We start from the raw sequence: 18373 nt of genomic DNA on the forward strand, positions 1-18373 counted from the left end.
GTGATGTGAAAACGCAAATTGTTAATGAATTATATAAGGCGCCAAGAAAGAATTTCAAAAGACGAAAAACGGTAGTGAAATCAATAGGAGATTTGTTTCAAATAGATTTGGCCGACTTTCAAAATTTGGCCTTTGCCAATCGTGGGTACAAGTACATTTTAGTCGTAATCGACTGTTTTTCGAAATATCTCTGGACGAGACCTTTAAAAACCAAGTCTGCCGAAAACGTAACCGAAGCTATGCAGTCTATCTTAAATGATGTAGAGCATAAACCTAAAAACCTGCAGTACGACCAAGGACGAGAATTTTTAAATTTACCATTCCGCAAACTCATGAACAATTATAACATAAATCATTATCATACCTATAGTATAATTAAGTGTGCTATTGTGGAAAGAGTGATTAGAACTCTTAAAACTAAACTCTATAAAGAATTTCATATCAACGGATCTTATAATTGGCTAGATCATCTTCAAGATGTGACCAATAAATACAACGATACAGTACACAGAACAATTAAAATGAAGCCTAAGAATGTAACCAAAAAACATGAAAAAAAACTACTTTCAACTGTATACAAACGCAACGATAGGGAATATTTTCGAAGAAATAAGTACAATTTGGGGGATACTGTACGAATCTCGAAATATAAACATTTTTTTGAGAAAGGATATACGCCCAGCTGGACCACAGAGTTGTTTAGAATTAATGAAATTAATTCATTATACCCACCCACATACTTATTGTCGGATCTGGAAGGAAACCCTATAAAGGGGTGTTTTTATGAGGAAGAGCTACAACGAACAAATTATCCTAACACATATTTAGTGGAGAAAGTCATACGAAGAAAGGGTAACAAGGTTTTTGTGAAATGGCTAGGATTTGACAAGAAATTCAACAGCTGGATTCAAAAGTCTGCAATTGTTTAATTTGAATTATCTTGTACGTTGTACGAGATAATTATTTTTTGTTTTTAATTGTATATTGTATTCTAAATTGAATAAACGTTTTTTGATTAACTATTAAGAATTTGATTTTATTTAAAAAAAAAAATATTTTTTAAACAAGTGTAATCTCTAGCGGATATTGGTTTACGGTTTTCCTTTTTCGCATAAAAAAAAGACACGAGCTTATCATTTTATAAAATTTTATAGGAAACCATATTGGTTTCCAAATGCGGTTTTTTTTATATTACCTCAGAAGACATGAAAAACAAAACGTTCACTCGTCTTAAGAACAGTAACGTAGCAACAAGTAAAAAAAAATGGATCGTCAAGTATTTCGGAAAAAACTGTATATGTGCACAAATTGTAGAAGAATTTCGAAAATAACGGTCGAAAAGGGTATGGTGCATGAGACACCACCCTTCTATAGATTCTGCCCCGTCTGTTCTGCTTTTACAGTGTTTAATATAATTATGAAACATGTGGTAATGGTAAATGTTAGAGACGGAAGAGTGTAGAGACGGATGAGTATATAGTTTCCCATATTTATGTAAGTAAAATACTACTACCTACACCTATGCTTTAGTAATACCCCCTCTTTTTTCAGATATATTACAAGAAAATATAAATTTAAATCATCATTCAATATTTGCTTAGTTATCGCTTTGCTTAAGTTATAGTATCAATAAAAAGAAAATGGAACCAGAAGTAGCTAGAACAAAATTGTATATTTGCAGTGGTTGTAAAAAACTTAACAAAATCATTATGGAGAAAGGATGGCTGTATAAGCCAAATAGGTTCCTAAAATTTTGTCCATTTTGTGCTGATTACAGAATATTTAGAATTAGAATGCATCAATTAAATTGAACAAGATAATTTCCTATATTTATGTAAGTAAAACACTATTACCTACGCCTATGCTTTAGTAATACCCCCCCTCTTTTTTCAGATATATTACAAGAAAATATAAATTTAAATCATCATTCAATATTTGCTTAGTTACCGTTTTGCTTCATCAAGTAACAGTTGATTTTTTTTATTTTTTTCTGTGTTTTAAACAATAAAAGAAAAAATGGAAAGGTTAAACAGTGTCAGTAGATGTGAATACAAACCAAAAATATCTGTGGAAACGCTAAAGGTCAATGAAAAATATAAGGTTTTAAATTTAAAAAAAATGCGTGGTGCCTATGGCGATACAGTATTGGTTGAAGTGGAAGAAGGGGTATTTTTCTTACCAAAAAGAATAGCAACTTCAATGACGAAACCAGTCGTTGATGAGCTTTTGGGTGGCACTGGCTGCTACATAAAATATTTAGGAAAGAAGACGATCGGTGGTCTAGCCAACCCTGTGAATATATTTGAATTCGAACAGTAGACTTCACAAATTAGTAAATATGGAAGACATCTTACGGACTACAGGAAAACTATTTAAACTTGTTAAAACACAAAATGAAGTGGACAGATTTTTAAAATTAAACAAAAAAAATATCAAATTGGTTCTAAGAAAACTGAAGGTGGATGATAATTTAACATTTGGGGAAAAGTTGCAAATAGAAAATGCACTGGCTTTACTAAAATCGTACAATATTCAAATTCAAAGGAAAATTATACATGGCAGTGGAGTTCGAAGTACATCTTCATCCTCGAAGAGAATTTTATGGAAACAAGTAAGTTTTTACAATTTTTATTTAAATAATTTTATTTATTTTCCCCGTTTTTAATTCCAGATTAGTTCAGCTTTTCAATCAAGAATAATAACAGCATCAATAGTTAATATATCTCACACTGACACTAAATTATTTTTAAACGAATGTTCAAAATTATTAAAAATTAGATTTAAAAATATACTTAGAAAATTGCAGTCTTTTAAAGTAAATTTAAAACTTTGTTGCCTATTTGAATTGCCCTCTACGGGGGAAGAAGAAATCAAACAATTTGGAACTGTCAACAAAGAAGTGTTATCTTCAAGTAATGTGTCGAGAATACTACAAGAACTTCAAGCTATACTATTGACTAAGCTGGAAGAATTTGAACATCGTGGGTCTGGATGGAGATATCTAGGTATTTCACATTTAATAGTATCGATTAACAAGTATTCACCAATCAATGGAGCCACCTACGTTTCCCTTCCAAGCTGGTTAAGCGGCAAAGGCATTGTTAATATAAAAAATAACGATTCAAGGTGTTTTGCTTGGTGTATACTAGCTCATTTATTTCCTGTTCAAAATGATTGTGAAAATGTAAATTCTTATCCTCAAAACATACACGACTTTTTAAATTTTAAAAATATCGAATTTCCTGTAGCCCTAACTTCTATATCTAAGTTTGAAAAACAGAATCCGAATATATCAATAAACGTATTTGGCATTGACAATAAATCAAAATGTATTATAGGTCCTTACTATCACACAAAAATAGTTAAAGAAAAGCATATTAATTTATTATATCTCATTTCAAAATACCAAAAAAATGGACATTATTGCTTAATTACGGATTTATCGAAATTAGTAAAAGAACACGTAACCAAATCTAAAAGTTCCTTTTTTGTTTGTGAGCTCTGTCTTAATCATTTTTCAAGCGAAAAGAAATACCAAACTCATCGTGAAAATTGTTTATTATTTTCACCTGTTAAAGTAACAACACCTAGTGAATCGGATTCTGTTTAAAATTTAAAAATTTTAAAGCTCTAATTCTAAGACCTTTCGTTATATATGCAGATTTTGAGTGTTTTACGAAAAAATTCAATTCTGTAAATCTAATCCGATAGGTCATTTAACAATAATTATCAAATACACACGAGCCGTATAGTGTAGCATATAATATTGTTTGTTCATTTAATAGTAACCTGAATAAATTTAATTTATATCGAGGAGAAAAGTGTGCCGTTTGGTTCGTGAATCAACCCCAAAGGAAGAATCGTTTAAAATTTCAAATTATATTCAAAAGAATTAAAAAGTGAAAACATAAAAATTACGTATCCCTAAATGAGGACGAACTTAATGATTTCATTAAAACCACAAATTGTACAGTCTGCGATAACATATTTACTGAGTGCGAATTTTAAAGTCCGTCATCACACGATCACTATATACAAGGGCATGTTATATTTCTTGTATTTGTAACAATTGTAATTTACAGATTCAAACTGATACTACTATTCCCGTTTTCTTTCACAACTTAAATTATGATTTCAATGTATTGATTAGAGAACTTTCAAAAAAATTTCCCATGTGGAAATACTTCCTTTAAATCATGAAAATTATATTTCTCTTTCCGTGTATTTCGGTGATATAAAATTAATGTTTTTAGATCACGCTTTAAATTTTGCCTGCATCGTTAGAAACGCTAGCGAATAATTTGGATAGAGAATTATTGCAACCGTTAAGAATACATTTTAATAATGAATTAGAATTCGATCTAGCTATAAGGAAGGGAGTATTTCCATGATTATGTAGACGATTGGGATAAACTTTAACGATACTATTTTACCACCACATAACTGACTTTTTATTCGTTGTTTAAAAACCAAAATATATCTGAAGAAGAGTATCGGCATGCGCAAATGGTTTGGTCTACTTTTAATGTGAATAATATGGGTGATTATAGCGATATTTATCTAAAGATTGACGTTCTCTTACTAACATCAATATTTGAAAATTTTCGAAAAATGTCGTCTTTCAAGTATTATGTTGATTAGATTGCAGCCGCTTTTCTAACATTGCCTCCTTTTCATGGGCAGCGGCTTTAAAAATGTCGAAAAATTAATTTAAAATTATTAACCGATATAGATCAAATTTTATTTATAGAAAAAGGAATACGAGGAGGGGGTGTAATCAAGCAATTTTGTCGTTATAGTAAATCTAATAACCCGTATTATTCTGAAAAATTTCGATAACACAAACCACATACTTATTTATCTTATTGGGATTTAAATACAATTTATATGGATGGGCTCAATCACAAAATTTATTACCATTTAACGATTTTCGATGGTTAGAACAGTTCGAGGTTGACATTTTAAAGTTTAATTTATTAAAATGTTTTTGATCGAGTTACTAGTAAGTATGGAAGTTCAAAGGAAAAATCAATTATTTTAGAAGTAGACCTAATCTATCCGTCGCATTTGCACGATCAACATAAATTTTTGCCTTTTTGTCCCGAACACAAAATCTGTCCGAATTCAAAATCTCAAACAAAATTGCTCTGTACACTAAACGAGAAAGAGAGAGAGAGAGAGAAGAAGAACGGCTAGTTATTTTATATATTGTTATTGTTTATTATATAATATTTCAGTTTGTTTTAATCTTTTCGTCGTGAAAGATCGTTTCATTCCAATAACAGAGAAAAAATGCAGGTGTTGTTATTAACTGCTTTTGTATCCCATATATTATATATACTACATCCTATTGACGCACAAAGAAGCCTTTATAGCAGCGCTCGATTTGAAGGAAAAATGGCCTACTGTTGGATGGAGTCGACTGCAAGAAAATACAATAAATAATATCAGTGTCTACCAATACGATACAACTAATATGTTGGATTCGATGTTTTTCTATAAAATCCGATTCGTATATCTGAATAGAAGTTTTACCGATCTAGGATGGAATCTACATATGTATATGTGTTCTGTAGAACACATCCATACAGATAAACTCGTACGAAGATGTGACGGTGGGTGGGAAGGAGGAGGACAAGAACCAAATACCTATATATGAATTAATTTGTGATATTGTGCTCATTCTTGGAATTGTAGTGATCGTAGTTGTATATAAATATTTAAGAGATAAACGTCGTCAATCCTTACGCCAACCACAGTCACCGTAAATTACATTCCCTTTATCCAGCAGAAAAATGCGCGGTGAGAGCGTCGATCCGATATCTTACGAGGACCGTTTGAAAAGTTTCAAAATTGGAATGGACAAAAAGTGGATGCAAAATCTTTGGCAAGCGCTGGATTTTACTATATACAGGAAGGAGACATATGCAGATGCGTACATTGTAACATTGAAATTTTCAAATGGAGGCGGGAGGAGACTGTCCTATAGAAGAACATTTTAAGTATGCAACCCCATTGCGATCATTTGCCAAAATCCACCAAATTTTTAAAAGACACTAATAACGGATCAGTGGTTTATATATTTTAGTTTCCACAATAATAAATGGGGGAGTCGGGTGGTCCCGTAAGGTTTGTTCGTTAGGCTGCATAGTTTGAATTATATAGGTAAGGTAAGTATCATCTGTGTTCGAATCCACCTGACCCCCATTTTTTTTTTTATATATTTTTTATTGGTTATTTTATTTTTTATTTATTGTAAAATATTTATATTTATTATATATTTTTAGGATAGAATAACAATTGGTAAATAAAACATAGAATAATATGAGATAATTTTTGTTTTATTCCGTTTTATTTGAACAAATCATAAAATATATAAATGTTGTAAATTATAAATTTTTGCATTCTTCTTCTTCTTCGTCCTCATCCCTTCATAACGATTTTCTGGGAAACCATGTATCTGAACGAGGTCAGCTGTCATAAACTTTTTTCAGTGGTTCCAGATACCACAGTAAACCCAGTGCTGAGACATTTATTATGAGCTCTTCCAAATTATACGTATTTAGACAACGTAACGTTGTTTCCATTGCACGTCCAAATGAAAAACCGTTCTTACCGTACACCGCCGCGTGACCAACAACTCAATTCATTTTAGAAAATTCGTTGGCAGATGTCCCATAAACTAGATCCAGTTCTTCATTTACTGCTGCCATTTTAATAATTAAATCACGTTCGTACCTATTACGAGGACGAGAACTATACTAACAAAATGCAAACAAAATCACAGTATTCATATTTAACGCATGCGCTCCACGAAGATCATGCGCAAGCCCCAAACCACCGACCCCCCCTCCGCCAGAATTACTGGAATTCAGACCGGAAGTGCAAACAAACCGCAACACAACAACTTCAAGGTCAATTAATCCAACCGTTCCTGGCGATGACGTCATCACCATAATTCCTGGAATTCAGACCGGAAGTCACACATAACCTAACTTCTAACACGCAGACGCTAATCTACACACGACACCATTCACGCCAAAAGGGGGCCCCACCTAGCACTTCGCCCCTCACCATTAACGCCAAAGGGGTCCCACCCTAGGACTTCGCCCCTCACCACTAACGCCAAACGGGCCCCACTCCTTCAAGGTCAATTATGTCACCCACCGTTCCTGGCGATGACGTCATCACCATAATTCCAGGAATTCAGACCGGAAGTCACACATAACCTAACTTCTAACACGCAGACGCTAATCTACACACGGCACCATTCACGCCAAAGGGGCCCCACCCTAGGACTTCGCCCCTCACCACTAACGCAAAAGGGGCCTCACCCCTTCAACAAGGACTTCGCCCCTCACCATTAACGCCAAAGGGGCCCCACCCCCTTCAACAAGGACTTCGCCCCTCACCACTAACGCAAAAGGGGCCTCACTCCTTCAACTACGACTTCGCCCCCAACACACACTTTCATACCACACCTCGTATTCACACACGATCAAAAAATATTCGACGTTTTTATCTTCACCGGAAGTCCATAAGAAATACACGGGGCTTATCGCTGATTTCCCCCATTTATTATCTACTGCAAACATTAGACCAGTGTTTACAAGATCAAATTCGATTACCAAAATATAAATCATTTACGGCGTAGAAAGCCTTGTCTAGTAAATAAGATTTCAATGCTTTGCAAAATGAAGAAAATGATGTTATGGATTTGATTTCAAATGGCAGGTGATTGTGCATTTTTTTCGAGTTGTATAATATTGAACTTTTAACTAACTCTGAGCGTGGGGTAGGTAGATAGACAAGCACATCTTGCTCCAAGTTTCCTGAGTGGATAAGTGTGAGATGGCCTTTCTTGAGAAGCTGATACATGCTTACGTATTAAGGAAACGAATTCAAATATAAATAAGGAAGGAAGAGTTAATATTTTTAATTTTTTAAAAAAGTCCTGGCAATGAGTTCTGCTGTTTAATCCCAGTGAATATCGAACAGCTCTCTTCTGGAGCTTGAAAATGCGGTCATATTGAGTCGCACAACACGTGATTGCACAAAAACTGATTGCACATAAAGCAACAGCAGCAGCAACTTCTGCGTCGGCCATCTTCTCGCGTTCTCGCACGGATGATGGATTTCTCGGGAGTTCACAACTGCAACTGAAACATTCGCTAATGTGTATGGTCGTACCCGAGCACGAATTTCTCGGCCGAGAAGCTCGGCGAGACACAGCGAGCGTATTCGGACGTGAATGTGGAACCGGCATAACAAAAACAGAGCCATATAATATAATATAGGTATATTAGGTAGGTATATGCATTATGTATAACATCTATTTTATTAGTATTTTAATAAAACACGCTTTTAGATGTATCAAAAAACTTTTAATAAGAGTAACTTTAACTCTACATATATGTTTCGGCTTGTTAGGCCTAACAAGCCGAAACATATATGTAGAGTTAAAGTTACTCTTATTAAAAGTTTTTTGATACATCTAAAAGCGTGTTTTATTAAAATACTAATATTTCAACGATGTTTCACAAGGAACCAACCACAGCTTCAGTACAATTTATCTATTTTATTTTCTTGCAAGGAAATTTTAAGCTATTTAGTATTTTTGCAGTTACGGGACGTGTGAGACGGGTGGTTTAAGACGCAAGTAGTTTTCGGATTTACATCGTGTTATCGTATTATCAATAGACTTTTTGTGTTAACAGTGGTTAAAACTGCAACTAAAAATACAATAAACTAAAGGCAATACAATGAGTAGAAAAAAGAGTATGGTATTCAAATATTTTACGCTTGCTCAAAACGAAAGCAGTACAAAAAAAATGAAAATGAAATCTGATAACTGTAAGTTTTGCAAGAAAATTTTGGCTATGCATGCAACCAGAATGGCAAATCATTTACTAGGATGCAATAAATGCCTAGAAGTGATTAAAAACGAAATAAAAAAAGAATTTAAGGAGAAAGACAAGCGGTCAAAATCAAGCTTAATATTGCAGAAGGAAAACTCGATAGCTGCACAGACCTCGGCACAGACACAGAGCGAACTTGAAGAATCTCCCGTACCATGGCCTGATACTAAACTACTTGCTCCACTCTTGATAGTTTTGTTGATCGCTCTACTTGTAAAGAAACAGAGGAAATATGGAAAATGCTGGCTAAGGCTATTTTTGCCACGGGCGCACCATTAAATATGACTGAGAATAAATATTGGCTTGATTTATTTAAAAAAATAGACCCTCTTTAAGATTACCCTCTCGTTTTATTTTATCTAATACATTATTAAAAAATGTTTCTAATAAAGTGGAATTCAAAATGCAAGATTGTCTAGCGTTGTCGGAATCCAGTGTGATGGATGAACTAACATGCGTAATGACATCATCATAAACTTTATTATCACAACCCCAAAGCCGGTTTTTTATAAAACCGTGTCGATAGAACACCGACAAACCGGAGCCTACATGTCAGAAGAAATTAATTCGGTTTTTCTTGAAGTTGGGATTGATAAGGTTTTAAAGTAAAGTAAAGTAAAGATTTCAGTTAACGTCTCGTTTTTGCTGCCAGGGCTAATCTGGACGGGGCCTAATTTGTTTACGCGGAATCCGAACCGCGGTCCTCGGCCATATCATGGTCAGTGGCCTATCGACTTAGGAAGTGTCTAAATTAACTGTTACTCACGAGATATCCGATCTCATCCGGCCTCGAACCGGCGTGAATGAGCGTGTGTCAATAGATTTTACACTTTTCCCTTGGACAACAGCACGATACAGAGTTTCGAACCGGTCACCCGTCCATCCACCAGTATCTCCTTACGTCGCTTAACTTCGGTTTTCTAATGGGAACCGGTGTTTCAACGTAGCTAGGCCGTTACCCTGATAAGGTTTTAGGTTGCTGCACAGACAATGCTGCCTATATGAGGAAAGCATGGGAATCCCATGGGAAGCCCATTGTTTTTTATAGCTGCTCAGCTCATATTCTCAAGTTACTAGTGAATTATATTTTTAAATTAGATACAGCCTCTGCATTAATTGTAAGGCGATTATGAAAGTTGTTAAAACTAAGTCTATTTTAGTATTAGCTTTCTTAAATACACAAAAAGAAAAAAAGAACCAAATTCCTGTTAGCTAAAGTTGCCAGTAGCAACCCGGTGGGCTTCTACAGAGATGTGTCTTGAGAGCTTACAAAGAAACAAAAATGTTTTGAAGGCTCTTGTAATAAATGACGACTACCAAGATTTGCTGGAAAAGAGAAATGTAAGCAATATATTAGATGAGGACATATTTTGGAAAAGAAAGAAAGCTATTTAAAAATTCTTCTCTACCCTTAAAAAAGTGGATCACGATTTTGGAATCCGATACACCTGGACGAATTAGTGATGTTGTTACAGCTTTCCATGAATTTTTGTGAATTTCCATGAAATTTTTAAAAATTAGAATTACCACTATCGCCCCTGTTAAAACTTAAGGAGAACAAGATACTAAAAGCTGTAGAAGATTAGAATTATGTTTAAAGGACCTTCCGAAGAAAACAATTATGTTTAAAGCATATTCATTATGCGGCCAACATTTTAGATCCGAAGTACAAAGGTATAACAGTTATTATTTTGTTAATTTTAAAGATTTTTTTAATATATATAATTTTTTTTAAGAAAATACCTTTCTGGAGAACAACTTGCAGAAGGATTACAATATATTCATACTCTTTCTGTTCATTTACCGAATATTAACCAAAATGAAGTTTTGGAGAATCTTGGTGATTTCAGAAGTGATTCGGGATTTTGGCAAATGAATTTTGTTCAGGAATCTGCTAAGAATCACAAACGTTCCTGTTATCACTTTTTGGAGAGGTATTTATGCCCACTTGCCATTGAGGAGGCGGTTCTATCGATGCCAGCTACATCTGCGGCTATAGAGCATAGTTTTAGCTCGTATGCAAGCATACACTCAAAAAATAGGAATCGACTAACAAACGAGCGAGCAGGCATGCTCACATATGTTAGCCATAACCTAAAGCTTTTTGCCGCTGGTTCTTTGGACACCAACAAGTTTGTCAAACTTGTTAGCATCAATAACAGTCTACAACAAAACATTGTCTCTTCTAACTGCAGAAGAGCTGCAAGGGAGTGTCAATGCAATGCTACCACCTTCACATCAGGAACCATTATCAGAAGCTGATCCTTCTACCTCAGCAGGAGCATCGACAATAATCCTCCATAGTAGCAGTGAGGATTGGTCAAGTGAGTCTACCGATGAAGAAATTGAAATGGGGTCGGAGTCGGACAATGAAGTTGAAAAGGATGAGACTCAGGATGACGAGAGCGAAAATGAACTTGTATAATTTTTTTTTCGGTAATGTTTTGAGTTTATTTTTAATGTTTATTTGCCCATAATTATACATATAAGGTTATTTTTAAGCGTTGTGTTTTACTTGTTTGGAGTTTATTTTCAATGTTTATTTGTTATTTGCCATGAATATGTTTTTTTGTTACTTAGTCTACATAATATATTATAATAATTAGAAGAATAAAGTTTTTTGTCATTACTTTGTTTAAAATTTTATTAAATGTACGTTTTAAGCTTGATTTTCATGCGTCCGTTATCCGTTGATACGCTGGTCCGATATTAATTTTATTGGTCATCGTATCGTCGGACAATCGTATCGTCGGACAACGGATGCATGAAAATCAAACTTTAAACGTATTTTAGAATTGTATAGTATGAATTAGCGAGTAAAAGCAAAATTACACATTATGACCGTTTGGTTTGGTCATTTACCGTCATATGTCACGAATTATAAATGACGGTCATTTTACATTACTACTGTGGAACCATAAGTACTGAAGAGATTGGAAACATCGAAAAACTTTGTGATATTTCATCATTTGATTTATGAAATTTCCAAATCACTGTGCTACTTAAAACAAGTGGATTATATAAGATAGTAAGTGGTCAGCAGACGCTTGAAAATTTAAACAAAATTGAAGATATAAATACATGGACTAAAAATGATGCAAAAGCACAGAGGATAATAATTTCAATAATAGACAATAAAGGGTTAATGCATATTATGAATTGCAAAACAGCAGCTGATATGTATGGAAAACTGTGTGCAATATATAAGAAAGATAATGAGCAACAAAAGTGTAATTTATTACAAGAATTCTTGAACTTTACATTTGAAAAAGGTATGACATGTCTCTCCAGATAAGTAAGTTAGAAAACTTAGCTTATAGATTAAAAATTCTGGAGCAAGATATTAATGATGACATGCTAATATCAAAGATACTAAACACTCTTCCAGACAGGTACAGCCCGACAGCTTAATTGTGCATAATATGAGCAAGGATGATTTTTACTCTTTTTAAAAAATAGTAAGGGCCACCCGATAAAATAGAGAGAAATCAGCTGGTTTGCTTATTACAAAAGTGAAAGGCTATCGTTCAGATACAAAAACACCTTAAACAATGACATTGAGTTTTGCAGTTGCATTATGGCAACTTCACAAGTTGGGCGTCCATCTTTTAAGTGCTCAATACTTAAGCCTTTGAATGAAACTCCAATAAAAATTAAAATCGCCAAGTTCAAAAACTTGCTAACTTTATTAGACACCATTCCACCGATTCACCACCCATTCTATAAAAACATAAAGCATGATGGAAGTGCATTATCCAAAAAAGGAAAACAGAAGCAATCCCAGACCGTTTCTTTAAGCCAAAAAGAGTCTGATTTGGACCAAACCCAACGAATACCAGAATATTCGGAACAAGAAAACGATGAAGATGACATCACCATATTGAATTCTGATTATGAATAAGAAATTTTATTAAAAAAGTTACCTAAGTTTTTTGAAATGTTTTTTTAGTACTTGAATCATTTTACCACCAAATAATGTTTCAGGTGCGAAATGATTCAAATACATTTTTGCAAAAAATAAAAATAAAAAAGCAAAATTAAAAAAATATTTTTTCTTTGTAGTGTTTTTCCGCCTGCAAATAAAACTAAGGTTAAGTAACATAATTTTCTGAACTTGATCCGGGATTTTTTAAATGCAAATTGACTTTAATGTCAATTATCTCAGAACAAAAAATAACGCACTTGAACCCTTTTACTTCCTAACCCCTCAACAGAGTCCTCAATTAGTATTGGATTAATGTAAACCATTTGTTATTATTATTCCCCAGCGTGGCTAATATCACAGATAACACATAATCCAGATGGCCATTGCTTACGGAACAGCATGTTTTCGATGAGACAGTTCCCTATTAATGACACAGAGGGCGCCTATAGCCAAATCTAATAATATTTTTAAAACGAACGAATTTGGAGCCACACCACGGCCACGCGATGTGAAGCGATGTAGCCGGTTGTTCACATTTATAAGCAAATTCCCGGTCAAACCCAGGGAAAATGTATATTCGGACTTTAATACTAGACAATTGGATATGAAAATACTAGTCGCAGTGGATATTTGAAAGTCAGAATTTCTAGATGCATATGTATGCTATTTATAGCCATGAAATTTATAATTTAGATTTTATTTTTATTATTTGTCTCTTAATATTCATTAGCTGAAAATAAGGGTAAAGGTTATCTATATAGTAATAAATAAAAGTTGGCACATAGGTTCCTTAAGTGATGTAAATGAGCACTAAGAAGGGATTTTTTGAAAATTCGACCGCTAAGGGGGTGAAATTAGGGATGAAAAGCTGCATAAAAATTTGTTAAAATCTGGTTTAAGAGTATGAAATTTTTCAGGAGTGCTCCTTGACTGACGTAATTGAACACTAAAGGGCAATTTTTGGAAATTCGCTCGTTAAGGGGGTGATATGGGGGGTACTTTTGTATACAAAAAAAGCATGTCCTAGGACTACGAAATTTTGCACAGAGGTGCCTTAAGTAGCGTAACTTAACAGTTCGATTATACAAAGCGATTTTAGGAAATTCTTCTACTAAGGGGTGAAACTGAAGGTGAAATTTTGCATACTTTTTTAAAATTAGTCCGAGGAGTTTGAAATTTGGAAATTGTTAATTAAGTGACGAAAGTGAGTACTCAGAAGCGAATTTTGGACATTCATCCCCTAAGAAATAAGGGATGAAAATTGGTATAAAAATTTGTTAAAATCGGTTTTAGAAGTATGAAATTCTGCGCAGACGTTCCTTATATAAGGTAATTTAGCACTAAGAAGCAATTTTTCGAAATTTTTCCTCTAAGGGGGTGAAATGAGGGGTGAACTTTCTGAAAAAAAATCTGTCCTAGAAGTATGAAAATTTGCACAGAGGTTCCTCAAGTGATGAAAGTGAGTACTCAGAAGCGAATTTTAGGCATTCGCCCCATAAGAATTAAGGGATGAAAATTTGTACAAAAATTCATTAAAATCGGTTTTGGAAGTATGAAATTTTGCGCAGACGTTCCTTATGTAACGTAATTTAGCACTCAGGAACAATTTTTGGAAATTCGCCCTCTAACGGGGTGAAATGAGGTGTGGACGTTCTGAAAAAAAAATTGCTTGTTATTGCTAAATTACGTTACATAAGGAACAAACAGAATTTCATACTTCTAAACCCGATTTTAACATACACAAATTTTCATCCCTTATTTCACTCTCTTAGGAGATGAATGTCCAAAATCCACCTGTACAAAATTCCACACTCGTAGGACTGTTAGTTTTAACTAACAATTTATTGTGTTTATTTAAGTGCAACTATATAAAAATTATACAGGGTGGCGCCTCTCATACGACTCGGAGGCTCCAAGGAGAACGACCAGTTCGTATTGAAATGAAATTTTGTAAGCATATGTAAGTTAATTCTGCGCACGTTTTAAAAATATAGAGAGTTCTACAGGGTGTCCCCAAAAAAAGTTACACATCAAATTTGTGTTTTTTTGTAACGGAATACCCCCTTTATTAATTAATTTTTAGATTCTAAGAGAAAAATAAAGGTGTGTTTTATTAGGGAAGTATATGACTGAAATGTAAGGTTTTAGACTTACTTAAGATTTTGAAGAACAATTTTTAAATTTCAAGAAAAACTACCTAAATTGGAATTTACTCTATTGCACTTTAAATCAAATTAAAACCTGACCCATAAAGTTATACAGGGTGGGGCAAAATTAATGCTGAACATTGGTATAACCTGTATAACTCCTTTAATACCCACCCTGTATAACTCCTTTAGTTTAATTGAATCACCCAGAATATTATTCCGATATTCAATGGGAAATTCATGTCACTTCCAAATACTATTAAGGTTGCCGGCCTACCCCTCAAACAAAGATTTTCCTAGATATTTTCATTTCTATGATTTAGTGTGAATAGATCTTTATTATTTGATAAAATCTAGGGTGGCTGTGATATGTCTGACGTTACTTCAACATAGCTGTCAAATTAGTTCAACTTTAGCAACTAGTTATCATTTTGGGTCAGTTCGTCAGTTCAAACAAAAAAAAATCTAAGAAATTTTCCGAAAATAGAAACTTATCCTACATCAGAGAGAATTGATATGATTCTATTAGTTAGCTCCTGATTTTATCTAGTCTGGGCTTTTTTATTTGATTAACATATATCAAATAAAAAGCCCAGACTAGACAGTGTTAACAAAACTCGACCAAACCAAACCAAACTATTGTCTGAAACTGCATTTTTTTACTTACTAAATATGAATTTTACTTTGTTTTGTTGATCTTTGAAAGGTGTATAAAGTCGAATCATTTTAGATTGGACATTTAAATTTTATGGGATTTTCGGGATCCCGGAATTTAATATCGGGATTTCGGAGATAAACATACACGCCGCCGGGATCCTGGGAGTTCGGGATTTCAGGAAACTCTAGTCGTGAGATTAATGATGTACAGATGCATGTCATGTTGATTTGGAAGTGACAATCGATAAGATTTATCATATAATTTTACATACCTATTAAACGACAGCGATCTTCATTTCCAAGCCCACTCCCATGCCTTTTTTTTCTATCGTACGGTATATTCACTAACTGCATTACCTACTTATAATTTATAACAGTTTATATTCACTGATTCATTTATAATTTGTATCCACTTAATATTACTTGATTTATCCATCGTAAACTTTGCATAGATATAGAAATATAACGATGGACAACTCTTAATGTGTTAAATTATACCCTACGATCGAAAAAAAAACGGCGTCCGATTGGTTTGGAAATGACGATCGATGACATTCCCCATATAATTTTACATATCAAATGACAGCGATCTTCATTTCATAGCCATCGCTGACGCCGTTTTTTTTTCGATCATACGGTATATGGTAAAAGCCATCGATCACAATTTCTAAGGTAACTTAACGCCGTATTTTTACATACAAAATGTGCAAAAAAATTCTGTATGAATGAACTCACAATTTTCTATCCACTTTGTACATAAATTAGGATCTCTTGACGCATGAAACTTAAACACATGTACACCTGATTTCCGAGAAATCTCACAATTGTAAAATTGACACTTATAACCAGACATTTTAATAATAATTATCACTAATCACACAGTTCTAATCAAAGACAGTCAAAGGTATATAGTATATTACCATCACAGATTACCATATAGGTATAGTATACCATATAGGTATAGTAACGACATACCACACGTACGTACCACATTACCATATAGGTATAGTAACGACATATCTAAATCTTCTATCTTTGTCGCATATGGTTCGTTCCTGTATTATTCTGTGATAAGGGAAGGAATAGAGATTTTCTGTGATAAGTGGTAAAGCTAGGTTTTCATATGTACAAATTTGGCAAACTTTCCAGGAAATTCGGTCATATTTTTATTATAAAATTATTTATCATAAACAAATTTATTGTAAAAAAAAAATTTGAACGTATATTCAAATTTTAAATGTTTCAATTAATAAATAACGTAAATCACTTTTAAATTAAATTTAAGAAAAAAAAATCAAAATTAATAAAACGTAAATCACTTATGAACAAATCATTATTTTAATTTCAAATTTATATTTCGAAGTTATATTACAAGTTATTTACTGTTGTCTTAACAGAGTATATCAAGACAAATGCGAAACTTTAAGGGGTGTATTCTTTGTTATTTGTCAACATTTTTAAAATAAGCTGAAGAGGTTGAAATAAACTATTTCTAATATTCGTTAATTTGACAAAAAACTGGAGCAACGGTATGGAAAAAATGGTTAGATTTGTATATTTAGAACGTTTTTATGACTTGCAATTTTTCCATTAAATTCATTATTTGAAGTTAAAAATAAAATGTAAATCATTATGTATTGGGACCAAAAAAATATTTTAGCAAAGAAGCTGTTCGCCTTAAAAACAGTTTTATTTTCTACTACTGTAAAATATTTTTACAAACGACATATAAAGATAATTGATCGACAAACATGTTTTAAGCTACCCTTCCTAAATCTTCCTTAAAATAAAAAGATTAACAGATGGGAATACATATTATACCGTATGATCAAAAAAAAACGGCGTCCAGTTGGCTGGGAAATGGCAATCGATGACATTTCCCATATAAATTTACATTTAAAATGACAGCGATCTTCATTTCATAGCCATCGCTGACGCCGTTTTTTCGATCATATGGTATATCAAATAAAGTATTATTAGAAAAGCTCACTAGATTGTTTTCTAGTAAAAAAGACCTTATTTTGTCACAACAGGTGACATTTTTTTGTTTTAAATCAAGTAGGTTTTAAAAAAACTACAATAGGTAAAAAAGTTTCTAAACAAATAGAATATCCAAATTAATTTATTTCCAATGACAATAATGTGTAAGTTTGTAATTAAAGTTAGTTAATAAGAATAATAGGTGTAGTATATTTCAACATCATTCACTGGTTTTAAAAACATCAAAAAATATGCATGTGTTTTCATAGTATAAATATGAATTGTTCCTTACGTTAGTTCTTATTGATATAAAAGCAAAAAAGTATAAAAATTAAAAGCTGCAATTTTATTAAAAATATGTTATTCTAACACATATTTTTTTAACTGTAATGTTCTAAATTGATCAAAATATAAATGTTATTTTTTTCCTAGGAAAAATAAAACTTCATAACTTAATTTTCATAAATAAATTTATTTCTATTAAATTTTATAGAGCAATTTGTATTACAGTTTTATTTCACATATTTTGTAATACTGCTTCGGTGCAGTGCCCCATTGCTATCTGTGAGTTCATTTAAATTATGACGACATTACTGACTAGAAGATAAAAATGTACCTAAGTACCTTAATATTATAATCAAAAATGACTAATTTTGTAAATTATTACCTATAATGGTTAGATGAGTTGTGAATGTAAACTTCTTTACGCTGGTTTCTTGAAGTTAGGTGATATTAATTATCTTCGC

General features: G+C 32.9%; 1 protein-coding gene across 1 annotated transcript; it reads left to right on the forward strand.

Moving 5' to 3' along the window:
- The first annotated feature begins 1084 nt into the window (after window positions 1–1084).
- LOC115887036 lies at window positions 1085–3610 on the forward strand. Its single transcript, XM_030906358.1, has 3 exons — window positions 1085–1834; window positions 1894–2611; window positions 2672–3610. The coding sequence occupies exons 2-3, from the start codon at window positions 2339–2341 to the stop codon at window positions 3608–3610; spliced, it is 1212 nt and encodes a 403-aa protein (XP_030762218.1). The 5' UTR covers window positions 1085–1834; window positions 1894–2338.
- Window positions 3611–18373: the final 14763 nt, after the last annotated feature.

Source organism: Sitophilus oryzae, unplaced genomic scaffold (genome assembly GCF_002938485.1).
Source record: "Sitophilus oryzae breed Bouriz unplaced genomic scaffold, Soryzae_2.0 scaffold_551_pilon_pilon, whole genome shotgun sequence".
Taxonomy (NCBI): domain Eukaryota; kingdom Metazoa; phylum Arthropoda; class Insecta; order Coleoptera; family Curculionidae; genus Sitophilus; species Sitophilus oryzae.

What these genes read in the sequence shown, in the direction of transcription:
- LOC115887036 (XM_030906358.1), top strand. Translation starts at nt 2,339, where the DNA reads ATGGAAGACATCTTACGGACTACAGGAAAACTATTTAAACTTGTTAAA. An exon ending in AGAGAATTTTATGGAAACAA is followed by an intron (nt 2,612 to 2,671) that starts GTAAGTTTTTAC and finishes TTTTAATTCCAG; the next exon opens with ATTAGTTCAGCTTTTCAATC.